Here is a 26701-nt window from a genome sequence, read left to right as displayed (position 1 = left end):
GAAGTTTTCTAAAAAAAAACAAAAAAAAAAACAGATTTCTCCACAATGACAGGACACTGTAGAGAAACAATTTGCCAGTTTTGCACATTTACCTCTAAAGGCCTCCATCTGTTTCTGGATGCCAGTGTGCATACAGAAGTCAAACATCAACTCCACGTACTCTTCTGCATTCTCCATGGAGACCATCTATACACACAGAAAACACTCAGTGAACTCTTGAAAATGTGCAAATTTACGTGAAGATATTTCCATCCACATAAGAACCTTGTTCTGAGGCATTTTTACCTCATCGTCTCCATTTGGTTTGAGATCCACTGCAGAGAAACCATGAACCTTGGAGGATGGACAGAACTGAAAGTTTAACCTGCAGAGAAAAGTTCATGTGGCTGTCAAACATCTGGTCTGTGTCATATGGGAAAACAAGTCAAAAAACTTTCTGCTTTCGCTGTACAAACTCTTTCACTGCAAATAATGAACTCAAGCATTCAACAGTCCTGACAGCATTTGTGTTTGTCAGCTGGAACTAGAACACAAGTTATTTACTAAGCTGCTCATCTGCTCAGATGTTTTTGACCACAACAAAGATTGGGTACCAAGATTTAACTAGGCAAATACTTTATATGACTTTATTCTAACCCATGTGGTCTCACGTGAAAAAAGATTTTCATCTCAGTTTCTGGTCAATGCATTATTGTAAGAAAATATTACTATTAAGTTAATGTCATTTTGGTTCAGTCCAATTGTTTATTTTAAGGAAACAAATGCTGAACCTTTCCTGGTATCACTCATCTTCATCTTTTGTTTGTTTTTTAAATGAATTGCTAATGCCATTATTAGCTCTGTGTAAAGGGTAGCTCCAGTTTGACTTCAGCATGCTGTGTATGCTGTGATTAGAGCAAGGAGAACCCTCTGAGGCTGATGAACAAAGCCAACACTCAAGTTAATGTTAAGCTAAAGTGAAAAATTTAGAGCATTTAAAACTATATTTACAGTCTGGTATCCCCAAAAGTTGATTCTGTTCATATGTTCATCTGGACTTAGCGCCTGTGCCAGTGCTAGCATCTGGCACGGGCAGATGCTAGCACTAACCTTCATTACTGAACTGGACTGTGTCTGCAATGTAGTTGCATTTCGCATTAAATTTAATTAAACTTAATGCGTACTTGACTAATGGCAAACTACATGACTCCAGAGTATGTTAGAAAGGACCTCTTACTCTTGACCTAAACAGTGAAAGCACTAAAAACGTGCTGAGCTGGATAAATAACAGTTATTGTTACTGGCATGGATACCACTAGGAACCTATCAAAACAGGTTATTCCTCTTGTCAGAATCACCTGCTTTTTATTGGTCACTAGAAATGGTTCGACTTTCCCTACTTTCTGTCTACTACTTGAAATAAGCACTAGGATGGTCTTGTTTACACTGACAGGACTATAATCAGCAGGTGTAACAGTAAAAAGCAGCTATTATCACAGTCCTCTTGGCCTTGGTCTTTACTAACCTCTAGCCCTTCTAAGCAAACACTAAAGATGCAGATTGCATTACCACAAGAGTAACACCTTCAGCACCTTTGTATGCATCTTTTCTTACCCGAGGTCTTCGACACTGAGGGGAGGTCCGGAGCCCAGCGGGTTCTTCAGCATCAGGTCCTGCAGCCTGGTGTTCTTCTCATCCTCAGACAAACTCTTACTGGCCAGAATCTGCCTCCTCTTCACTGCCAGATCCTTCACTTCCTTCAGGAAACTCGCCCTGGAAGAGGCAGGAAGAGAAGCGAGAGGAAAAGGGCATCGTGAGTCTGTTGTAGTGTAGATATTCTATTGTTGACCTGCTTTCTCTCTGACTTTATCATTTCCTACTCGTTTAGTGCGTTTCTCTCCCCATTTGTGTTTCTGCTGCAGACCAGAACAGATCCTGGAATTTCACAAGTTTAAAATACATTTTCTTTTTATCCCCTGCCTCCATAACTTTGCATGTTAATTCTGTCTGAATGAGGTTTCAGTCATGCTTCACTTTAACAAAATTGAACCTAATGCTGATAAACCACAGCAGCTTGTGCAGATGATAACACAAGCCTTTTAGTGTTGGCAGACACTTTCCAAGTTTCTGTTTTTAGTATTGCTCAAAAATTAAGGCTCCTCAGATTTCAAGAAGTTTCAAAATGACCAATAGTCACATCTTATTTTTCATGGTTTTCTTAGAACTTAACTTCAGCAGCACTACTACATGTCACAGGATGTGTTCAGGTTCAGCAGTGAGCTAGGGGGTGACCTGCTTGGGTAAAACATGGGCTTTCAGGCTGCCTGTGAAAATGCTAGACATTAAAAACTGTCTCGAGACCTGTGTGGGTTGATAAGCTGGAAGTCGTCCCAGGTCAGGATGCCATGGTACCAAGCTGGAGGTTTTGGTTTTGGTGGGTCCATGATGAACTCGGACTTGGAATCCTCATCAAAGCTGCCCACTGAGTATGTCTCCTGGCTCTCCTCAGTCGATGCTTCAGACTGCACCTCAGACAGCAGCAGGAAGGGCTGCAGGTGGGGCCGCTCAGGGTCGTGACCCTGTGGTGAGCTTCGAGACTGGTATAGCAGCTTGCTCATGTTAGACTTGATGTCCCCCATGCAGAGCAGCTTAAAGAAGGGCTGTGATATTGGTAGGTCGACCAGCCGGTTGTCCTGAATGCACTTGGCCAAGAAGATGCCCAGGAAGTAGAAGAGTTTGGTGATTCGCTCCAGTTCCTCGCTATCCTGAGGGAACGGAGCTGGAAATAGACCACAGGAACGCTGCACATAGTAACCGGGAGGCTTCAGTCCACCACCCAGGTCCACCTGAGACAAACATAAGAGGGACATCTGTTAATTTAAAATGAGCTAAGGCACTGATGATTCCTGCTGTGGCAGAGAGGAATCAAGGCTCTTTTTGGGGGGGGGGGGTTCTCCTCAATTTTAAAACTACTTTTTGTGGCACTTAGAAAGCATCATCACTGATATTTGACAACTGTCACTGTTTGATAAAGTTATCCCTATTTTTAAACTCTAAATTATTTTCCCTTGCTTAATGACCACTGGCTTTTAACGCCACCTTTACATTTGATCACAGCTACTAAAACAGACTAGCACTGACATTACAACATTTGAATATATAACACTAATGCTACTACTACTTCTACTAATAACAACAATAATAACAAAACAACAACAACAACAACAACAACAATAATAATGATGATAATAACAACTCTTTTCTATTATTATTTTGCCACACTAACGTCAATGTTTGAAACTTGAACCATTTTAACGTCTCATAATATGACAGAATGGAATTCTTCACCAATTTTAAACCTGTCACTTTGCGAACGTGTTGGTAATACTGACCTGTCGTGACTCATCGTCAGGGAAGTCATCATCACACAGCCAGATTCCCAGTGACGTTTTCTGAAACTCTGCAGCCACCAGAGCATAAAACTCCAGAGTTGGACCGAGACCCGTTCCCTCCTCACCCTGAAACTCCACCTGGAAACACACACAGACACACTTAGCCTGGGATGCCACAGACCGACAATTGTAGTGCGTGTTGCAAATCTAGCAGTAGACACAGAAGGTTTTCTTTTGTGATTTGTTAAAAACAGACCGCTTCTCACCTCTAGCACAGACTTTTGGTCAGCATGGATGTGCATGACAGACTCAGCCCATTCCATCATAGTTTCTCCTCGGGGGACTTTCACTCGTTCATGTTTGAGTCGACCCACCCTGAACTCACCAGGATCGTCCCGCCGCACTGTGGTGGACGGCCGAGAACGTTCCATGGTTGCCTCTCGCCGGTTCTGGAGCCACACAATTGCCCTGCAGACAGAGTGGGGTCAGAGGCCAGCGTGTTGGAAGTACACCAACAGGACATGGTCTTTAAGGTTAAAAGACCAAATTCAAATGCTGATAACAGGACTTAAAAAAAAAAACTTTTCTAGCTGCTGTCTTTGAAGATCAAAATGCTATATCTGTCAGTCATAAAATGATGTTTTCAAAGCATCACATTTAAATCAACAACAAAAGAAAGTGTTGCCGATTTTATTTTATTATTTTATTTTACATTTTTTATGTTATAAGCACAAAGGACCACATTTTTAAGTTGTGTTGTGAGGGTCTCTCCCTTGTAATATCAAGTGTCTTGAGGCAACTACTGTTATAGACTGAAGCTATACAAATAAAACTGAGCTGAGATGCCTCAAGTTATGCATGGTATGTTTGTTTACTCCTGCATCACACTCACCTGGAGGCTCCGAAAGCAGTGCAGGTAAAATAGAGTTGTCGGGTCTCAAAAGGGATGAGGAAAGGACACTTGGAGGTGAGTTGTTCACACCAGTCGGGCAGCGCTCCACTTGCAAGGGCCAGAGGCTCCTGGGAAACCAAAACATTCAGTTAAAACCTGACATCTTTAACTAGTGAACTATCACACTCACTGGAGCTTGTATTGCATTTAGGGTTTTTTTCCCCCCATAATTGTCTGATGTTTCAGCAGGTTACACATTTTAATCACTATACTGAAGCCTGGTGTTGCACGTTGTGCACTACAACACTTTATGTTAACAGAAAAGGGAGATGTGATTTTTGACAATATTGAAAAGCCAACTTTTTAGAGACTTTCAAGATGTCTTTTTTTTAAGGAATTCTTGAAATTTTCAGATTGTTTTTCCAACCAAGACAAATGACAGAAATGGAATATACTGACCTCAATCTGCTGCAGGATCTTTGTAGTGATTTTTTTGCTGGTGAAATCTTCAGGAGATGCGTTGAACTGAAGCTCATCTATATCTGCAAACAATTTCAAGATTTTGAAATGAGAGCTTTATTCCCCCCTCAAAGCTCAAAGTTAAGTCCCCATTTTTAACACATACAACCATTTCAACATAAGCAACTATTTTAAACTTTTCCTTGAAGCTAGTTTATCGTACCATGGTATTGCCCTTTTCTAAAGATATTTTATTAAGGGGAGACTGCAGAGAGAGGTGTTTTAACCTACACAAACATACTCCCGTCTAGTCCTCTGAAAACCTGAACGCACATATTTGAATACCACTGGTTGACTAGCCGACCACAATAAGGATGGGAGCAACAGCAGAGTTTAGCATGAAGAAAAAACCCCCACATCAAACATGAAAAAAAAAAAATAATAATAATAATAATAATAATGTGGGTGGAAAAATACATCATGGAAAGTACAGACAGTGGCTGCACACACTTTTCATGTTTTTTCAACTTAGCTCTCTTTGTATGTTATAACCAACTCTTCTCCGTGTCTGGTTGATGGACCAACAAGAGCACAAGCAAGAGTGGCCCGCACAGAACCACATACTTTATAATCCTGCCTGTCTCTAGCGGCAGACTCTCTCTGCAGTCAGACAAGATGTTTGTAGCTCTCTACAGCCAGTGCATTGCCAATGGAGAATCATGTACAGAAGCCTCTGCTGACCACCATTAACAGCAGGAGGATTTTTAGCTGATATTGACAGAGATTCTGTTGACTTATTTATTGGCAATCAGTATTTTCTGATGTTTATGCACTGTGCTAATGAAATGGTGAAAGAGCTGAAAAACAGTCAAATTTTTTCTAATGAAGATTTTAGTTTTTCTTCGGGATACAGTTGTCACATACTGTCACACATTCTTATTGTGTCATGCACTATACAGTCATTTAAATAACATTTTTCTAATTCTACTCACCACTTAAAACACATGAGTCATATTTTAACCATACATTGATACAATACTTGATAGTGGATATCACCTTAAGTTTGTAATTAGGGACTGGCAGGTTATAGTGGCTGATGTCTGATCACGCTGTGATATATTATTTGCTTTCTGCATGTGGAACAGACATAGTACATCACCCATAGTATGGGGATTTTACACCGTCACGTTTCCTGGCCGAAATAGCCTATTCACACCTGATGACCTGTGATGACATATGTGCAGCCTTGTCTGCACCCATACACACCTGTCATCACAGTCTTCCATCAGTTTTAAGTTGGTCACTTCTCTAAGAAGTACCCTGCCAAGTCAGGCTAGATCGCTGCTGCTAGTTAGCTCTTTTGTCTGCTGAATTAAAGCTAAGCTTAACTGTCCACGTTGTTCTTAGCCACCACCAACAAGCTGAATTCGAACTCAGTGGGAAATCACTGAGTTCTAATTCAGCTTTTCTCTCCAGGAATTTTTGCTTTGTGTTTTGGTTTGACTACCAAACCAAAGTGAGCAAAGCAACAAATTCTCATTTGCCTAAGGATTGTCCAACGCTCCATTCTCATTTACCCAATTTCATTCCAAATGCAGGTACTACATATAATCATTAATGTGGTTAAAGTGGAAATGTTGAATGAACTGTTTTGTTTTCATATGTTTTACAGTCCCAAAAGTCCCCAAAGATGCTACAGATTTAAGGAAAATGCCCATGTACATTAGACCCAGTAGCATAAACGCAGTGTCCGACTGAGTGTTTTCGTACCCTCCTGCAACGTGCGCGTGTTAGCAGCCGAGTCTCCTCCGATGATGTAAAGGATGCGCAGTAGCTGTAGGACATCCTCCACTCCACAGGCATTCTGGCTGCATCCTGCCTTCGCCTGCGCCACCTCCCTGGCACCACCCAGAATCTCACTGCTCTGATTGGCTGAAACTGAACTGGGGCTCAGGCCACCAGAACGGCCCCCGACCCCAAGGCTGTGTTCACAAAACTCCTGTGAAGGGGAACAGATCCGAGGTCAATGAAGAGACATCAGACATCCAGTCATAAACATAAAGAGAAAACATGGATAAACTCACCATCTTTCCACTCTCCTTCTCTTTATCAGAGTCTTTCAACTCTCTGTACATTATCCTGCATTAAAAACAGAAGTCAAAAATTGTCCAACACCTGTCAAATGCAGTAAAGTTTGCATCAGATGTCTCCTCTCTTACGTGTACGTGGGCTCCCAGATGCGCCTCAGTTTATCCGTCTTCACAGCTCCGTTGCAGGAGAGCTGCAGCAGCCGCTGGACATAGAAGAAGATGGTGGACTTGTAGTTGGTAAGAGGCAACTCCACCTCCCGGGTTGTACCCAGCCCAGCCACCTGAACACACACACAGGACAGATACAACAATTCAGACATCTTCTCCAAAAATATACAAGCAATAAAGGAAAAGGATAAATGATATGACACGGTTAATATGTTCCTAAAATTATATTTTGGTACCAATTAACTTTCATTTTAAAAGCAACATGACGGTATATTTTGTTTGTTTGTTGTTGTTGTGGGGTTTTTTTGTTTTTTTGTTAAATCAGCTACCATGGCAGTTTTTGCATAGCACTGCAAATATCTGAGGATAAAAATGTGCTTAAACATTGTGACCATCCTGTGATCGCACAGACAGACTGGGCAAAAGGAAGAGTATTCTGTGGATGGATCGCCAATGACAGCTGGGAAAGAATTTGACTGTATCCGACAAAATATACTGAAAGTCTTCTGCTGATTAAAGTGAAATAATTATTTTAAGGAAAAAAAATAACATCTTATTTGAGCACCAAGTAATCTATCTTACCTTAAGGGTGAGAGCGAGGTGAGGAGAGGGAGCACACTCCACCTCCTCCTGAACCTCAGATCGAGGAGTTCCTGGACCAAAGGAGACAGAGAAACCCCTTTTTAAAAACATCGATGGAATATGACTCTGCAGACTTTTCTTATAAGAGGTTTTTTTTTTTTTTTTTTTTTTTTTTAAGAATGATGATTTCAGCATAACTAAGATCTCAAATAAACAACTGAACTCTGAGAAAGATTTCTAGACCAGTAGTCAAAATTTCTGTACAAGTTCTGTAGCATTTGGAAGCCCCAAGGATTCTTTCAGTCCTCATTTCCTGACTTCAATTTTTGGTTAAACATCTCCTGTTTATACTACTCCACTAATATCCATAAATGCTACTTTTTCAACCCCTTTCAGCCTTTAACATCAACAAGGTGTTAAACTGAATATTCTACATCGAGGAAACAAATCAGTTGGTTCCATCATAACATGGAACTTTTATTCAACAAAATAAAAAATGAACTTAATACTAATTTCTTATAATGCAATTATTAGTTCAGTGGTTGGTCAGATAAACAACAGGAGGTACCTGCCATTTAACTGATCACCAGTCAGGGTCACCAGTCACCACAGAAGACTAGGATATGTGACATTAGAAGTAATATTTTTCTAATATTAATTGTTGTTCAAAATCATAAAATCATATTAGCATTGCTACAGGACCATCACCGATCAGTTATGTTGCCGTGATGTCAAAGCTTTGACAACTGACAAAGCACAAAACATAAATGCCAACAACAGGATTTACAGAAACTAGCTGAAAGTCGTGCCATGAGCAAACACCTCCTCCTTTGCATTTTTTACCTGGAGGAGGGATCTCCAGGTCTGTGGTCTGCTGGACGTTGGTTCTTCCTGGTCGGGGGTCAAAGGCAGGAACCAGAGCAGAGAATTGCCTCTTTAGGACAAAGTCGTCATCCCATGTCCTCCTGCGTCCTCCTTTGGTCTCATACTCCTCCTCTTCCTGCAGAACAGCAGTGACACAGTCACCCCTCTGAAGGGCTTTTGCACAAAACATCCACAGCTACAGCGAGAGATTATCTTCGAATCATCAGAAGAAAAAAACCAAAACCAAAAAAAAAAAACCAAAAAACAACACAAATCTTTAAAATAAGCCCAGATCTATTTACGTACCAGGACCTCCTCATATTCTTGATCCTCCTGATTGTCATCTTCGTTCTCGTCATCATCGTCATCAGGCTCTGGGAGGTCCTCCTCATCGTCCAGCTCAGCCAACAGTGTGTTGGCACGGCAGCTGTCCAGAAAGTCTACAGGGAGAGAAAATGAGCAGATGGACATGAAGTCGGTTAAACAACTGAGAATAAGGGAAAGAGGGGAAGTTGGCGCTTGGCACACATGTTGATATACTCTAAAAACATGAGCTTAGGTTTGGTTAATAGTGGTCCGGTTCATCCAAATCCAACCAGTTACTATACATATTATACAAAGACATGCAAAGACAGTCTTAAATGATCAATGTTGATGTGTTTTAATGATCCCTGCACGTTTTCTATTATAAAGACGTAACTGGTATTATGACTTGTTTTAAAGAGCATGTACACACACAAGCAGGGAGGTAGTAACGTGATTGTGAACCTGGGAAAAAGTGTTAGTGTCACTGTTTGCCTTTGATAACGTTGATTAAATTTATGACTATGTTTAAATGCAAAACTATTTGGTTTAAAGATTTGTGTCAAGATATGCATTGTAAGGGCATCACGGGACAAAAGCGAAACAACCTGTCTCCAAGATGCCAGTTGTTAAGATTTTCAAGGGGATTTTCAGCATCAAGCTGAAAATGATTTCTATGTTTTTCTTTTCTGTTATATTTACAAATAAAATTAAGGCTAAGCTCTATGCTCCCATCTGCTAACTTTTACACAGTTGACTGATATGAGAGACAATAGGCAGCATAGGTTAGCTGAAGCAAGCTCAGTGAGTGAGTGAGAGTGTGGTCACCAACCATAGAGAGAGAACTCGGCCTCCTGGCCCGTGTCGCTCTCGCTGGATGTAGATGTCAGGCTGGTTGTAAGGGTGTTGCTTAGTAACTGGCCGACCGACAAACCCGTGGTGGCTGTGGCTACATTATTGCTGCTGGTTACTATGGAGGTGGACATGGTAACGGTGGAGGTGGTGCCAGTGGTGGTGAGGTTAGGAAAGCTCTGAGCACCCATGAGAGGAGAAGCTGCAAACAAACACACACACAAAAACAAACAAATGGTGGTTAGTTGGTCAGAAACCAAAGAAACAAAGCAGCAGGTGAAGCTCGTTATGCTCCAGTCATCTAACTGGAAACAGCTGACTGGCTGGAGGCAGCTCATGCGGTTTACCCAGTGATCCAGAGGAACGATCCTCCACATGTGGTCTGAGTAACTTTGGACTTAAAAATACTACGAGATTTGAAGCTGAGAACAAGCATCTTCACACAGCCACTTCAAACAGCAAACTCAGCTTACTGAATCGTGTCCTCTGAGTAAATAGTGCATCTGTTCCTAATTTTAAAAGCAATGCTAAACACACATCCTGTGGTCTCTGCCTCACTGACCCTGTTTGGGAACTTTATTTGTTACTAAGTGTCATTATTACTTTGTGTAAAACTCTAATCTGCTCTTCCTATTTATTCACTCCATTATTCATCAAGTACTAATATTCAATGTGCACTTTATAGTCACGTTTTAAAATGTATATTAATATTTCAAAAGAAATTAGACAGAAAGTGATCTAAACTATGTTAAGTTTATGTTGCAATGCACAAAGAGCATAGACATGTCAGCATGTGTCAAGTCACACATTTCTACCCTTTTGCATTGTAAGGTTTCTCTCATGGACTACGGTGGGTTACACAGTGCCAGTCCAGCAATGGACAATGGATTACAATAAAGTTTTACAATAAATTTGCTGATTTTTGATAATGACATACTAACACATTAACAAGAACACCACACCCATGGAAAGTGCACTTAACTAGAAGGTAAAAAACAAATAAATGTTTAAAAAAGAGAGAGAGAGAAAAGGATTTTTAACTCTTGGTCTAGTCTAAGGCTACGTCCACACTAATGCGTTTTCTCTCCAAAACGCATTGTTTTCTCTCCGTTTTGGCCTCCCGTCCACACTGAGACAGCATTTTCCTCAAGGAAAAACACAGCATTTTGGAAACACTCTAGAAAACGCATACATTTCAAAACAGAGCTGTCCCGTTGCAGTGTGGACGCTCGAAAACGCAGACTTTCTAAAACGATGACGCATTTTATTCATGTGATGCAGTCATGTGACCAATTAAACAAAGATAGCGGAGGGCATTATACAGCAGTTGCTTTGTTTGCTCTCAATTTTGACAGCCCTAAAAGAGATTAATATCAGTTTGTACATGCTCCAGATAGCTTTTCTTCAAATTCTTTAATTTTCACTCTCTTTTGCGCATGCGCGGGACTGGAACGTAAGCGTTTTCGGCCGTTTCAATGTGGACACACAACTCTGTGAAAACGACTGAAAATGCTAGTGTGGACGCGGAGCGTTTTCAGACGAAAACGCCGTTTTCAAATCTATCCGGGCTAGTGTGGAGGTAGCCTAAGGAGCTTGGAAAGAAAAGCATCTGGAGAAGAAGCTTCCCGGATGAGAAGTGAAATGTCTTCAAGCAACTTAAAGAAGTCCAGACACTTTTCTTTCCAAGCTCCTTAGACTACGATGACCTGGATTACTGAGAACCTTCACAGACAACTCCTGGTCTACTTTGTGCAACGTTTTAGTGGAAGAAGCACTGCCACTGATTATTCTCGAAGCAGTAGGCTGTGGTTCGCTGACTGCTGTGGTGGTTTCGATTATCGTCAACTCTGGGTAACACACCAACTGTGGGCCTGAATTTTAAAACAATGAAATGATTAACATTTTAAACAGGAGAATGAAATATGGAAAATTATTTTACAAAGATTACCAAAATATTTAGCAGGTCCAGACAAAAAAAAAAAAAGAAAAAAAAAAAGGAAAAGTTTTGAAGTATTACCCATGAATTTGTTTTTTGCATTTTATATTGATCAGTCCATTTCAGAATCGGTGCCTGTGATGACTCATATATTGCTTTTGTGGCAAATATTTAATAAGATATATGCACCATGCATCACCATTCAGCTGAACAATGTTGCCATACACCCCAGCTCCAACTCAAAAGATGATTAGATTTTAATACTCAAGTTAATTACTTGCTGGCAGTACCCATGATGTTCCGTGATAGTGGACTGTGGTGTAATACCAGTCTTGTAATGGTATGTTGTAAAAATATTGTAGTATTAGTGCAGTAATCCTGCTGTACTCACTGGCAGTACTCATGACGTTTCTGCCCAGCGTGTTGGTGTTGTTGTCGCTGCTGCTGCGGCTCAGGTTCATGTTATTTGTGGCATTGGTGCGCGACATGTTGGGTGCGCGGCGGACGAAGGACTCCATCAAGCTGGCCTCACGAGAAGACAAATTAGGGACGCTGGCACTGGAGCTCATGGGAGCGCCGGCAGCCAAGAGGGAGCTGACCGATAGCCGGGCGTTAGCCACCGAGCACATAGGCCTCTGGGAAGGCGTGTCCTTGCTAGACGACTCCGACACTGAGCTGACATCAGGGGAGCTCACGCTCACTAGCCCCATGGAGATCGCTGTTGCTGGGTCAGTGGTGGCCATTGCTGTGGATGAGTCTTTGTTTCTGGTTTCATCTGCTGTGGTGGATGCATCACCAGTAAGTGTGCCTGAACTGGATGCTGAACCAGATCCGCCCTCTGCTGCAGAGGACAGAACGACAATTGGCTCTTGCTGATGTCCATCAGAGCCAACCCCGCCTCCCATTACTCCTCCTACACCGGTTCCTTGGTCAAGCATTAGCCCGTCAGTCCTTCTCTCCAGTCGCAGACCTCCTGCACCTGGAAAACCAGCGGAGGAACTTAGGCTGATGTCAGAGGAGGAGGCGACACTGCAGACAGAGCTGCTGCTCCCCTTTCTGCTGGAGGAGCTGGCACCCCCAAGCGATGAGGCCCCGCCCTTCTCAGGACAGTTATTTTTAACCAGGCTGCTCCATGACTGCTGAAGTGAGGATGACGATGTGGAGGAGGAAGATGATGAGGTGGTTGTTGTGGTGCCGCCGCCGCTCGCCGCCTGCGTCACAGAGGGTCCCACCGTGGTGGAGGCGGGGCCTGAAACAGTGGATGAGACAGGTTTGGGTGACGGCGCTGTGGCAGCCGACTCAGGGTCGTACCCTGGAGCAAGCTTGAGGTCAAACTTCCCTTCAGCGCCCATACGGTAAGAGTTAGAGCCGCCAGCATCCCAGGTTACATCAATCCAGCCTGGATGGACAGAGAGATGGGAGGGAGACGGACGGATAGATGTCAGAGACCCGAGAGAGAGACAGAAAGAGAGACAGTAAGAGAGGTAGACAGCAGAGAAGCAGCTTACAGTCAGAGCAGCTCCACACTGGACCAGATCAAATACTTTACATGAAATATTGCTTTAGAGTCACAATGAAACAAAGCACTAACTTGCCTGAGAAAAAAATATAGTATAGTATAATGAGTGAAAATTACTATACTTTTGGTTTTGGGGGGGGTTTGTGGGTGTGGGTGTTAAAATATCTTTTGCCTGATAAAACGAGTTGTTAATTGACTACCCACATTCCCATCTTAGATCCAACAAAGTGTCCAAATAACCAATTTTTAAAGAGGAAGCGATGTTATTTTAACTAACCAATAACTATAGATAAACAGATCTTTATTAAAATACTAATCTTTTTAGTATATTAATGTTACATGTACCAACACTGATAAGTACATGTAAAATCATATGGTTTTCAGTTTTGTAAGTTTTGTTTTGTTTTTTTGTTGTTGTTGCATTTTTAGGAGTGGAGAGCCAAGCATCTGCTGAGCTAGACTCCACAAGAGGTAATTTCCTCCAAGCTCTGTCAGTATGCTTCCTTGGTTCTGTGGGGTCATTTACATGTCACAATGCCAAAAACAAACAAACAAACAAACAAAAACAGGGAATGTGTCATAAAGGCTGACTCGGCCCAGACACTGGAAATAATGGGCAGGAAACTGAATCAAACCACGCACTGGCTCTTTAGAGCACTAGCTCAAGCACTGGCTCTGGGTTTGGTCAACAGTTTTTTGGTTTTTGGTTTTTTAAGTTTTTTAAAGACAGATCAAACAGTCTTAACTACATTCCTCAAAAATACATAAAACTAAAAAAAATTTAAATAATTAACACTCAATCCTGCAAAAAAAAATAAAATAATAATAATCAGTGAATATTTGCTGTACCGTTTTGTACTTTATATTGATAAATATACTACATATTTAACTGATGTTTCTTGAATAGAGTTCAAGCAATATAAACCTAATGAACCCATTTGTTCCTTTATGTATTGTACACACAAAATGTACAGAACATAAAATAACATTGTAAAATATCATGTAAATACCTATAAGGGTGCCATTTCATTTGATTTTAAAGAACAGCACACTCATTGCTGTTTTCTGTTTAAATTTCTAATGTGGTGGAGGGTTTTTGGGTGCAGGTGGAGCAACAAGAGAGAGGGATATGGACATGATTATAGAAAATGACAAAGCAAAAGTAGAAAATACTTCTGGCAAATGCAAAGCATCAAAGATGAAAGGAATTAAACTCAAATAATGAGACCGTCTTGGCTTGTAATGATTTTTTTTTTTTAAAGAAATGAAAAAAAAAAAAAAAAAAAAAAAAAAAAAATCAATGGAGCTGCTGGTGGTGTATCAATGCGTTCAGCTCACTGAGAGGGCATCAGATCTGGGTAAAAAAATAAACGTGAGAAGCACAAATGGGATAGGAAGAGAACGGAAGAGGAGAAGAAGAGGAGAAGAAGAGAAGGAGGAGGAGGAGAGGATGTTTGCCCTTATCTGACTCTCCAGGTTAAATTGTAGAATTTTGGTTTTGAAGCCAAAAGGGAAGACTCCAGAAATCCTGAAACAAAATTATCTCTACAATTTTTACATAATTTTTCACTAATTCCACACCTTACAGGATGAAGAGGGTCCATTTCTTTCAATATGACTAGATATTCCACAAACTATCCACTCCAACACTAATCATTCCTCCTCATCTGGCCCTTTCAAAAAACACTCAGCTGGATATAATGTTGTTGCTTACAGTTACAAAAAACATTACAAGCTAATTAAGTTATAACTCACTTGCTAGCTCCATCATGTCAGTTTTTGTTAGTCAGTGGGAAACTGACTAATGATGTGTACATGCGTAAGTTTCACCTACTTTAGCCAATTAGATAAGTCACCACAATCAGGGAGCTGTCCAATTATCCTAGATTCAACAATTCACACTCAACCCTTCATTCTACCAGCCTATCACGGACAGATTTAAATTGAAAGGTACTGATCCACAGACCACTTCCTAAGTGGAGATTCCACTTGGCTGTTAGCCTTTTACTGTAACCACAGACACCGCTGACACATCATCCTTCTGACATCTCAAGGTGAAGAAGGGAGCAGGGAGAAAAGTGTAAACACAGTTGTTCAGTAACCTGCTGTGTTAAGACATATTTTACACAGTGCAAAGACCTGGGTGGGGAGTTTGAAACCACAGTTTAGATTTTAGTTCCTGAAGACAGAGGCCTGTACTACGAAGCAGGATTTCATCTTATCAAGGTATCTTCAGGGTTAATCCTAGGTTTTCTGCACCACAAAGGTGGAGATCAACATGTATGAAGTCACTATCCACTGACCAATCAAGTCTTCAGATAATAGCAGCTTCTACTATCATCGTGTGCTGATAGTAGAAGGGTCTAAGATTTTATTTTTTGTCCAACAAATTTTACTGATGCCTTTATTTACAGCATGTTGTAAGTCTGTTTAAGTGTTTTACCCATTTAGAAAATGTGTAAAATCTTGTTGTACTTTATTCTAATTCATCTTACACTGGTGGAGTTGCAGCAATAGAGCACAGAACACAAATCAAGAATGCCTGTCTAATCAATAACCCTGTAAAGCCTGAAGTCTGAAATAATTGCCAGAATATCCTAATTATTTGAAACTGGAGTGTTTATTGAACATTCTGACAAATTTTTTAAAAGTGTTATTAGTTAATTGCATATTCGAGTTTTAATATGCATCATTTTGCTACATCTGGCATTTTTTGTGCAATTTATAGCTCACAGTAGCGCTGCGTGTCTAACTGTATTCATCACATGTCACACGACCCATGAAACTCCCCTTTTTAGACTGGTCAGACGTTATCGCCACCCCTTTCATGCGAACGCACAGGAGAAACTTTGGGTTGATAACTTATCCTAGTATTGTATTGCTAGTGAGTGAGTTCAAATAACAGGTTGAGCTCACTTCGTAGTACAGGCCCTGGACTCCTGTTAACAAAACATTTTGGAAAATGCACTACAGCAGTTAAACCAGTCGGGATCCACTAGCTGTTGGGTAAACGATGCAGTTTTCTTTTTTGTTTTCTTTTTTCAGTTCATCACTTTCTGTTTCATCTGGTCTTGTGTATTTGCTTACCATTGTGAGCCTCTCCAGTGACGGTGCCCTCTCCAGGTGGGTTTCCATCCTGGTCACGCCACTTCCAGTCAATGCCCCGAACAACCCGTGCCCCTGGTACGATGTACTTCATCACCTGAGAACGAAACAGGCGGCGCTGGCGGCGAAGGTTTGCTTCTGCCTCCTTCACAGCTTTACCTGCAGGACCAAGAGGCAGCCAAATTAAAATCTCACATTTAACCAGTTTGACAGTTACTTAGACACAAAGGCAAAACAGCAGAGGAGGAGCAGTAATGGCAAGGCTTTAAGATAAGGTTCATAAAATGTTAAGCTACTGACATAATTTTCAGAAATTATACCAACAACTAAAAGCCTCCGGTTGTCAATCACACGAAGCAAACTGCAAGTGAAGCAAAGTTCTCACCCAGCTGATCCTCACAGACTGCAGTGACATTGCCGTACAGCTCAAGTCCAGATAGTGACAGATAGTGTGTCTGGCCGCTGGCGTTCTTTCCCATCTGTTTAATTCTAATGTGCCTCCAGCCCTGCTTCTCTTCTTTAGATGGGTCCAGAGGCCACGTGGCTGTCGACCTGTGACAACAGTCAGATAAAATTGCAACCTACTATGGACTTTGGTTATTCAGCTGTTTAAATGAATTTAGAGAAAAGTCCTACCCCGGTTCATTTAGGCTGCTGTCATCTACGTGGGTGTAAAGAGTCGTCCAGTTCTGACCGTCCTTGGACACCTGAAAGACCCAGTTCCTCAACGCAGAGCGGCCATAACCCCCTGCAGGAGGATTAATATTTTAAAAATTAGACATGCTACTTTCATATCTGCCATTTGTCAGGATCTGTGTATGTTAGTTATAGGATGCATAGTGTCTTAAAGTCTACTTGTTTCTTTCCCCCCCTGCAGTTTCAGTGTTTTACTGCATAGAACGTTTTAGGTGTAGATTTATCATCCAATACCTCTCAGCAGGTAGACCCATTCTATTCACTAATGTCTCATTGTGTCATTCTGTTGCATGGGTTTGTTTCGTTTTCTGCAATGTTGGAACACTATATGTAACTGTTTCTTAATTTCGTCTCTCAGGGTCCAGGTTTGCTTTATTACAGACTGAGCAAGGGGTGTAGAATTGTTACCACACAACTTGGTCAGGTGGTATATTGGTTTTATTTCCTGATGTCTTCAGTAGTTTCTACACTACAACGTGAGATAACTGGCAGATAACGCTTTATTTTTTTATACGACATAATCCTGAAAAACGATGATGATTGCGATATGGACGCTGGCATGTTAGAAAAAAATGAAGGGAGAGGAGCACGTTTCTCCCGAGGTTTCATCAACTCCTCTGTTAAGATTACTAATTTGTATGCTTTGTTTTTTGCTTGAAGACTTTTTATTGATTTTATCACAGCAAATACTTAGAGTGGGTGAGCAGACAGACTCTAGCTACAAAGCCATAATTGGAATTGCATGTAAATGGCTTTTTGGCAGCAACTTGTTGAAATTAGCAGGGCCTTTTTTTCTAAAAAGACCTTTATCTGGATGACACACACTTTACTCCAAAACAAATATATACTATATACGGGGTGATTTTGGCACGGATAACTTGCACATATATGGCACCATCATGAATAACCTTCTGTGTCTTTCACAGAGGACTCGGTTTTTAAAAAAAAATCAATGCAAACATTTTTTTAGATTGCTCAAACAGAAGGACAGTGTTTGACTTTGCCTCAGACAACTTTAAATGAATTCAAGTGATTTTTCTGGACCTAATTTATAGATTTTAATGTTGCACTGATACTAGTGAATGTCTGAAAGAGTAATGCTGAAACTGCCATCAAGCCATAAGAAAAGATAAAAGAAAATGTAATCTCTTAGAGTACACAACTGTAATTACATTCAGATCTACTTGTGCATTAATGCCGTGGCAGTGACCAAAACTACAATTTACCCAGTCAGCCATTTGTTGCTGTTTTTTTTTAGCATGGATTATGTTTTTAGACGCTTTGTGCAGCTCAAGATCTGGCTCAGTTTTTACACTTGTAATCTGGTTCCAGACACAAACACATAACTGAATATCTAGCATCTAAACTGATTAGCTTAGGATAATTTACGCCAGTTAGAGGCTATCAGAGGTTGCCAACACCCGACATTCCTAGATAAACCAAAGTTAGATTTGGAGAGTAAATAGCACCTTCATGATACAGCCTTCTGATATTTCAGATTGTATCTACATATATTTGTTACATCATACGATGTGCTCATCTTATTACCTGGCATGCCTCAGAGTGTATGCTGAGGGAATGACCCACAGGCCAAGGTCGATAGCAAACCAGGCATTCTTGTCGTCGTTTGTGTGGCAATTCAGAGCAGAGCTATCCCGACTGAGAATGTCTTCCAGTCTCCCGTAGGGGAGGTTCCGGCCCTCTGAAGATGTCACCACCACTAGGCCATAAGCAGCGGGGTTTACCCACTCGTAGGCAGTCCTGACAAAAACAAATATTGGTTTAGGGGAAAGAAAACAAAAACAAAACAAAACTCCACTAAAGCTCCCCTTGCTCTAAATTTAAACATCTAAAACGTTGCATTACTTTTTAAAAGAACTGAAGGACTGAACAGAAAAGTGTGCAATATAGCATTTTACATTGATTGTAAGTATACAGAAAAAATATCACAAACCCTAGAAACTTGATTCTGTTTATCTGGACGTAGAGTTTTCATTGGGAGAAACATTTCGTCACTCATCCAAGTGACTTCCTTCAGTCTGACCTGATGGCCCACTGTTAGTCAGTAGTGCTAGTTTCAGTCATTATGCAAATGTACTGTTTATAAGTGCGGGGAAACCTGCAGTCAGCTGAAACTGACGAAGAAACGTTTCTCATACTGAAAAAGCTACATCCAAATGAACAGAATCAACTTTCTAGGATTTTTTTTATCTGGATGATTGAGCAAGCTATCAAGACACTAACACAAACCATTTTAAAATCTGCTAAATTCATTCTAAAATGTGTATGCTGAATAAAATGTAAGAGGAACACTAGTTTGACATGATATAACCACAAATTTGATAACATTACATTTACACCTCCAGTGCAAGATGCAAATCATTTATGCAAATCAGCGATCAGTAAGCCTCATGCTAAATTTATAGCTAGCTTAAGTTGCTCTTACTTGGCATTTGTTCCGACCCAATAGATGATACCATTTTCATCAAAATCGTGTTGGTGCCTGAAAGTGAAGGTCTGCCCTTCCCTCAGCTTCCGCACAAAGACAAAGGATGAGCGCTCAAAGTCGTACCACTGCTTTGCCACCTAGAGGAAGAAGAGGCCAAAGAGGAAGAGAGGAAGGGAAGTCAAAAATTAACTGGAATTAGGTCGATACACAACATTAAAAAAAAATGTAAGATTAAAACACACTGGCTCCCAAAGAGGTTTGGGGTGGAAATCATGCTGATACCAAATCCACTGATACAGACTTGATAATATTTTATGAAAAAAAGATTTAACGAAAGTCAGACTTGGGCACGCTATCTGTGAACGGTCATAAATAAACTTGACTTACAGTACCAAAATTATGATTTTATTTTTTCACTGTCCAAGTATTTCCAGATTTAGCTGTATTTTGGTTGAATGCATTTTTAGTGTCTCCTCACCATCTTCAGCAGGTACTGCTCCAGAGACTCGACAGTTGCAAGTGGTTCCATCTTCAACATGCGACCTGTCCGGTCGATTAGGGCCGTCTCTCCCGGCGCTCGCTCCAGCCGGAACCGCAACCTCCGTGTAAGAATCTGAAGCACAGAAACAGATTTTATCACAGGCTGTGATTATGGCAAGCAACATCACTGAGAGCTTCTCCAAACAACACACCAGGACCTAGAACACACGTTGCCTCACCTGCAGGTTGTATGAGGATCCCGGAGTGTCGTACAAGTGCAGAGGTAGGCGTTCTATTGACTCCAGGACAGCTATCAGTTTACGGATTAAGGCAACAGCTGGTCGGCTAAACACACACACACAGAATCATTTATCAACTTTTATCAGTTCGACATACTTGTAAACTAATCAAACAAAACAAAGACAGTTTAAACATTTTTGCTTCATAACTTTTGCACTGTCCACTTCCTGCTGTGACAAAACAAATTCCCCACATGTGGGACTAATAAAGGTTATCTTATCTTATCTTATTATCTTATCTTTGACAGTGCCTAGCTATGTGACCGAGTAGAATCCAAGTGATAACTAAGGAGACTAAAGCTATCCTACAGTTCTTCATAATGATTTTATATTTCAGTCAAACTAGGCTGGAGACTACAGCGCAAACAAAAATTACAGCAACTGTGTGTAATGAACTTGGGATTACACTGCATTTGTAATTTTTGCTTTTAAAAATGTACTGCCTTTCTTCATTCTCTGTATATCTTGTCTCTTTAAATCAATTTTTTTGGTCTACTTCATGTCGAAATGTCCTCATTTATGTCCATCTTTCTTTTCCTTGTCTCTCTTTGAACAAACAACAAGCATACTGTCCTATATTATGCATAAGAGTGCTTTGTTTTCATTTATCGAAGTCAGAATGTGAGAATGATATTACCTTTCATCGTCTTCATTCTCGCTGAAAGCCGCCTTAAAGACATTGATTCTTTCCATTAAAGGCTTACAATCATGCTTCAGGTCCAGTTCCACACTCTGCACAGAAGCATAAGACATTACGTCAAATTTTCATCTTTAAGGACAGTGCCATGGTAAGAGATGAATATATGATGTACACTAGATTCTAATGAACTATTGGTAAAGGGCACAGATTGTTGAGGCTTTCAAGATTCAATGCCAGCTATACAGACCTCTTTAAGAAAAACACAGCCTTTGTCCAACAAGGCTGTCCAAGGCCTTTATTTGAAAACCAGTACCTTAGAATATTTCAGTAAAGAACAAATAATCAGATGAATGAGAGATTTAGAATTAGCTCACATTGTTAAGGACTGTAAACAGAGCCTGGACCAAGCCACTGCTACACATCTCATACGGAGAAATCGTGTTTTCATCCTTCAAAACTACAATCAGGTTCTCCAGAGCCGTTTTCATCAGGTCCCTCCATGTGTTTTCCCCTTCAATACACTGTTAACAATGCAAGTCATAAGCATGTAAGCATTTACATTACTGTTTATTACTGCAATCCAATGAGAGTCTGTCTACTAATGTGTACTTGTATACCTGTCTGTTGGTGTGCAGCTCCCAAGCAGACTCCAGCTGTGTTGAAATGTTCCGGAGAGTAACCACCACTCCTCTGGGCATGCTTTCTACAGCTTTGAAGTGATCGTCATATAGCTCTCTTGCCATACTTTTCACCTTCTGCTTTGTCTTCTCCAGTTTTGACTTCAACTTCCTGCCTCGTTTCCCCGTCCAACCAGTCACAAACTCTGAGCCTACTCATGCACGTGCGCGCACACACACAAAGACACAAACAAAAGTGAGACATTTAACCACATGTCTCTGCTGCTGAACAAATGTTTGTACTGCTTAGTAAATTTCAACCGCAAGAATATTTTCCTTTGTTTGATAGTTTATCTGTACACATTTTGATTGTTAGACATTGAGACTCACCCAGGGATGTTTCTGCTGTGAAAGAGTGCTTGGTTCCTCTGTTAGACTCAAAGACGAAGCCGGGCAGGTCTTCCTTCAGGATGGTGGCCTGCTGCCCATCTGAGTTGTGGATAGCAATCTCTCCATCCTTTAGGCAGGTCAGAGACCAGTTCCCTACGGTCAGCTTGGTGGGGCCAACACTGGACAGGATGGGCTGACTGGCTGTTACTGGTTTCACCTGACTCCGTGCCCGCTGTAGCTTCTCCAAGAACTCGCTGCGAGACTCTGCAGCCCAAAAGAGATGGATCATTGTCAGCAGAACAAAATGAGAGATATGCAAGTGCATTATGAGCATGTTAACTCATACCGGAGCTGTCCGATCCCCCTTCTGGACTTCCGCTAGAGTACATGGTGGCTAGCTTCCCATCCAGGATGAACCTGAACCAGCCGTTAGAGCCATTGGAGAGCTCAAGGGCAGCAGCGTCAGACCAGATGTAAAGACAGTCCCTGCCTCTGATGATGGACCAGTCCCTCCAGTGGTATGGTTTCCCCTGCTGGATCTCCCTAGCATCCTCCTGCACCTCTTCCTCCTGCGAGAAAGATATATGTATATCATATACACATACTAAAGACTAAATCTTAAGCATCGCCCTCTCAGTGTATACCTTCTCAGGCTTTGCTTCATCCTCGTTCTCATCATCAGACGCTGGTCCAGCCAAAGTCGACACCTTGTTGATGACGCCTAGTCGAGCCAGCTGGTCAAGGAAAACATCTCCACCCTTATCCACCAGATCCCTTATGATCTGCAGAGCCAGAAGGTGACCGTCATCATCGTCCTGACACAGGGAGGGAGAAATCAAGAAAACATGTTGTTATCACATCCCTCCTTAAAAGAGGAAAAAAAATTAGGACCTATGTGGCTGGCTAAAATACATGTAGTGTGTAGGCATGCTTAGAATGTCACATAATGGTACGACATCATGGTGAAAAATGTTTTGTTTTTTTTTAGTAGATCAACCTCAGGTAAAACATCATGCCTTGTGGTCAAAACATTGAAGTGGTTCCTGAGTCTTTATCATCCCTGTGTTCCACATCTTTGCATCTCTTTTTTTACCTCAGATGTGCTTAAGGCTGTCTAGTGTGGGGAAGAAGTCGCGTTAACCACAACACACTGCTGAAAAATCTGACACTACCTTATAGAGTTGAGAGACTTTGAACAAGATCTGGGATGCCACATTAGTGAATTTATTTATTTATTTAAAAAAAAACAAACAACAACAACAACTACAAAGGAAAACCTTTCTCTGTTCAAAAAGACAAACATGGACAACAGATCTGGAATCAGACTGTTTGGAAATGAAACACTGCTGAAACAGAACATTGAAATGCAGGATAAGATAGCGGACTTGAAGAACTGTGATGGAAAAAATAACCTCCAGATCTATGGTGTAGCCGAAAGAAAAGGATTTAAAATTTAGAGTTAGTTAACGTAACATGTATTTAAACTGTGGGAGGTAGCCCAGCTTCGTTGAGAAAATTCACACAGCCTTAATCAGCTGAAGGAAAAATGCTCACCACTGGACTACTGTGCTGTGTGGCACTAAAGCACCCAAAACCAAAACCATTTAAGTCAGTGTGAGTGTCATCACCTTTTGGCCTCTATAGTACATACACGGCAGTGTTTTAATAATTGTAATTAATGGCATATTAAGCATCTGCTGAAGCTAGTGATCCTTCTCTGTTGGGCTAAAATTAGATCTATTCAAACTAGGTATGTCCTGCTCAGATTCTGGGTTTTGGAAGGTTTGACAAATAAGACCCAAAAGCATGTCTGTGTCTGTGTATTTGAGTGTTTGTACCTCTTGATCGAGGACAGTAGCTGTGATCTCCACCAGCACCGTGGGCAAGTTATGTCCCGCCTCGCTGTCACACACCTCTTTCAGCAGCACTTCGCTGCTATAGTGAACCATTTTCCTGATCAAAGCCAGACTAGCTTTCCTGAAAACCATCAAAACAGAAACATCCAACTTCATTTTTCTAGTGAGAACTCCCAGCCTGGTTTTATATATAGACAGCAGTTCCTTTTATGTCCACTTAATGGAATGATGGAATGCCAAGGCATCTGCTCCTTTAATTAAGATTTGCACTGGACATAGTAGTGAAGTTTGATTCAGAACAGAAAGAACACAATGTAATACGATTCGATTAACTCAAGTAAATTCAACAATATTTACAGTTTATCTGATGTAGCCCAGTAAACAATGGTAGATTAAGGTGAATGAATGGCTGCTGCAGAGTGCTTAGACACTGTCATTTACCTAATAGAAGGCAGCATGGTATGCTGAAATGTTTGTGCAAAAACAGGCAGAAGTCTCTTTAGGTAGATAGGAGCCATTTCTGGGTCTCCTTTGGGTTCACTGCCCTCCTCCTCCTCTTTGTTAACATCTTTCTTCTTCTTGTCATCACTCTTGTTCACCGGACACATCCAGTCTCCTGAAACACACAGATGGTTTGACTTTCGAGACCGATCAACATTTGTGCATCACTCTTTGTCAGCAAAACCAAGTGCAGGCAAGTATAAAGCACATCTACTGTAGGTGCAAAGGGCCTGGTTAATTTCAGTTTTTTTGGAGACATTGCAAGTAAACTTCACTTTTTGGCATAAGAAAGGCAAAAGTGCAAAGTTATTACAAGTCAGAGACAGAAAAGGCACGTTACAATGAAATGATATAGCAGCTGAACCAGTAATAGCAGTAGTGGTCTTGTACAGTCCTGGTTTACTTACCAGGAGACTGCAGTATAGCTACAACTTCACTGTGTCCCCTCTCCCTAGCCTTGTCCAGAGGTGTTTTTCCATCTTCATCCCTCAGGTCAGGGTTGGCCCCATGACGCAGGAGAGTCTGCACACACACGTTACAAAGGAAGCAATGCAAAATTTAGAAAAAAAAAAAAAGAAAAAAAAAAATCAGTCATCAAAACACATTGCTCCAGACAACTCCAGAAAAAAAATGTTTCAGAACACTGGACTACTGCAGGACTAAACGTGCATTTCATCCTTAGGAGCCGCCTTTGTGTGTTACCTTGGCTACTTGCGGGCGTCCAAAACAGGCAGCATAGTGCAGTGAGGATGACCTCTGACCTCTATTGACATCTGCTCCCCTCTCACAAAGAAACTCAACCTAGAACAATAGACAGTTGGTGAAACAAATTAAATAATACACGGACAACAATTTGTAATAATAATAATAATAATGATCTGAAAAACTAATATCATTGTCAGTTAGATGATCTTCAGTAAATTTAGTCCAGATTAAATGGCAAGTCTTATTGTTACCATTTCTTGCGTGCCAAAAGCTGAAGCCCAGTTGAGCAGCGTCTGTCCGACATCATCCATAAAGTTCACCTCAAATGCTACAAAACAACACTCCATTATGACCCATAACACACACACACAAAAAAAAAAAAAAAAAAAAACTTTGAGCAAAACACCACCTGTTTTCTACCTCATTTCACAGTTTAGTATAGTCTAGGCTATCAATACGTTTAAAGCCTATACTTTTGGAGCAAACTTTAAAATCAAGTTCTGTTATTTGTTTTTGTAATGCATATGCAAATATATAAGAGTCTAGCTGATATGATTACAAAGTTACAAGGATGTGTGTGAAATTGTGTGAAATTTTTCCAAACTATCAAGACTCAGGCTCATGGCTTCTGTAATATTTATTAGTTTGCATCATCACCTCCAGTGTCAATGGCATCGATGAGAGCATCTGTGTCCTTGCTACGGATACAGTCAATGAGCTGTCGGTGTGATCTCTCCCCAGAACTGTCCAGACGTCGCAGCCCCGGAATCCTGCCCGTCGACCCCGCTGTGGACTTTGGCAGCGCTTTCCGCCCTTCAAACAGGAGCACCAGCAGGAGGTCAACCAGCCGCATGGTGTCCAATACACACCGCTCATCTCCTCCCAGTGCTGACTCCATTGAATCAGGCAGTGCTGAACGCAACAAGTCCTGGACACCCAGAAAGAGAACAGTTAATGTTCATCAGACTTCTTACTTACTAAAGTAATAAATACATCTTCATTCAAGGTGTTTTGACCTACATGTGTCACTAGCGGAGACCCCCTGCAGAGTGTGGACAGCAGGCTGACAATGGTAGACACCTGGTTGCTCAATTTCGAGTCAGAAGCCGAGGGGCCTGCACCTGCTGAAGGCCGGCCTGGCTTGCAGGAAGAGGCAGGGCCTGACACTGTACCTCCAGCAGCCGCCATGCGGGACAGGAGCTCCTCTGTCAAGCCATGTTTGGCTAAAGGGGCAGGGTCTACACCACGGCGTGTGAACCGATCAGCCAGTGAGGCAAAGCAGCGCAAAGCACCGTCTGACACCTGCAGGAGAGGAGAGTTTTGAGTTATAGCATATAGAGATTGAAAATGTGGTGTCATTTCCGGGGTAAAACCGCAAAGAATTGTAGGTACGAGTGGCAAGCGGTACTAGCACACGCAGGCTTTCACATGAAAACAGTCACACAGCGATAAAAAAGAAACAAAAGAATGGCAAGAAGCTGTTGTATTATTAACTGCAATAGCCGGTCGCATTACAGCCACGGGAAGCCGACGGGTAAAGAGATCGTTTTTTATCGGATTACGTCGTGGAAGAAAAATTGTTCAAGCCATGTTTCCGATGTAACAAAGAGCCAGAGACCAAATATAACGTCCCAACAATCATAACATAATTGTTGATGTAGGTTACAAATAAGTCTTATATTGATTTGATTTGAATTCGTTGCGCTATGCTGCTTTGTTCACTGTGGCTTTGCGGGCTAATATTTGTTGTGTTTTGTAGGAAAACCAGCCTACAAAATGCTGGAATGCGATCCAGACTGGGCACCCTCTATCAACCTGGGTCATACCGAGTTTAAAGCTGCTACCACAGCGAGATTTGATCGGTTGAGAGATAGAGCGATATCAAAACAGCCACGAAAAGTCCCGCATATATGTGCCCAAGGGTTGT

General features: G+C 41.4%; 1 protein-coding gene across 5 annotated transcripts in view; it reads right to left on the bottom strand.

Moving 5' to 3' along the window:
• The window catches only part of hectd1 (HECT domain containing 1), a 42437-nt gene that overhangs the window by 1672 nt on the left and 14064 nt on the right, over positions 1–26701 (bottom strand). For 2 of the 5 annotated variants that reach the window (XM_025900811.1, XM_025900810.1), the window contains exons 6-41: positions 25795–26076; positions 25432–25702; positions 25026–25102; positions 24772–24870; positions 24477–24591; positions 24010–24184; positions 23551–23689; positions 22357–22527; positions 22059–22281; positions 21713–21976; positions 21323–21534; positions 21080–21226; positions 20703–20797; positions 20006–20111; positions 19765–19899; positions 19284–19423; positions 18386–18598; positions 16778–16888; positions 16527–16693; positions 16124–16300; positions 11909–12916; positions 9562–9783; positions 8733–8866; positions 8406–8562; positions 7563–7633; positions 6942–7093; positions 6807–6861; positions 6493–6721; positions 4723–4805; positions 4264–4391; positions 3638–3839; positions 3372–3509; positions 2341–2825; positions 1594–1752; positions 286–364; positions 93–186 (exon numbers count right to left, since the gene is read on the bottom strand). In XM_025900811.1, coding sequence (XP_025756596.1) covers positions 93–186; positions 286–364; positions 1594–1752; positions 2341–2825; positions 3372–3509; positions 3638–3839; positions 4264–4391; positions 4723–4805; positions 6493–6721; positions 6807–6861; positions 6942–7093; positions 7563–7633; positions 8406–8562; positions 8733–8866; positions 9562–9783; positions 11909–12916; positions 16124–16300; positions 16527–16693; positions 16778–16888; positions 18386–18598; positions 19284–19423; positions 19765–19899; positions 20006–20111; positions 20703–20797; positions 21080–21226; positions 21323–21534; positions 21713–21976; positions 22059–22281; positions 22357–22527; positions 23551–23689; positions 24010–24184; positions 24477–24591; positions 24772–24870; positions 25026–25102; positions 25432–25702; positions 25795–26076 — 6715 coding nt within the window. The remainder of the gene's footprint in view (positions 1–92; positions 187–285; positions 365–1593; positions 1753–2340; positions 2826–3371; positions 3510–3637; positions 3840–4263; positions 4392–4722; positions 4806–6492; positions 6722–6806; positions 6862–6941; positions 7094–7562; positions 7634–8405; positions 8563–8732; positions 8867–9561; positions 9784–11908; positions 12917–16123; positions 16301–16526; positions 16694–16777; positions 16889–18385; positions 18599–19283; positions 19424–19764; positions 19900–20005; positions 20112–20702; positions 20798–21079; positions 21227–21322; positions 21535–21712; positions 21977–22058; positions 22282–22356; positions 22528–23550; positions 23690–24009; positions 24185–24476; positions 24592–24771; positions 24871–25025; positions 25103–25431; positions 25703–25794; positions 26077–26701) is intronic. The other 3 variants (XM_025900812.1, XM_025900813.1, XM_025900814.1) reach the window with 3 other exon arrangements.

Source organism: Oreochromis niloticus, linkage group LG19 (assembly GCF_001858045.2).
Source record: "Oreochromis niloticus isolate F11D_XX linkage group LG19, O_niloticus_UMD_NMBU, whole genome shotgun sequence".
NCBI lineage: Eukaryota > Metazoa > Chordata > Actinopteri > Cichliformes > Cichlidae > Oreochromis > Oreochromis niloticus.
The sequence above is the reverse complement of the archived record's forward strand: the minus strand, read 5'-3'. Positions and strand labels throughout refer to the sequence as shown.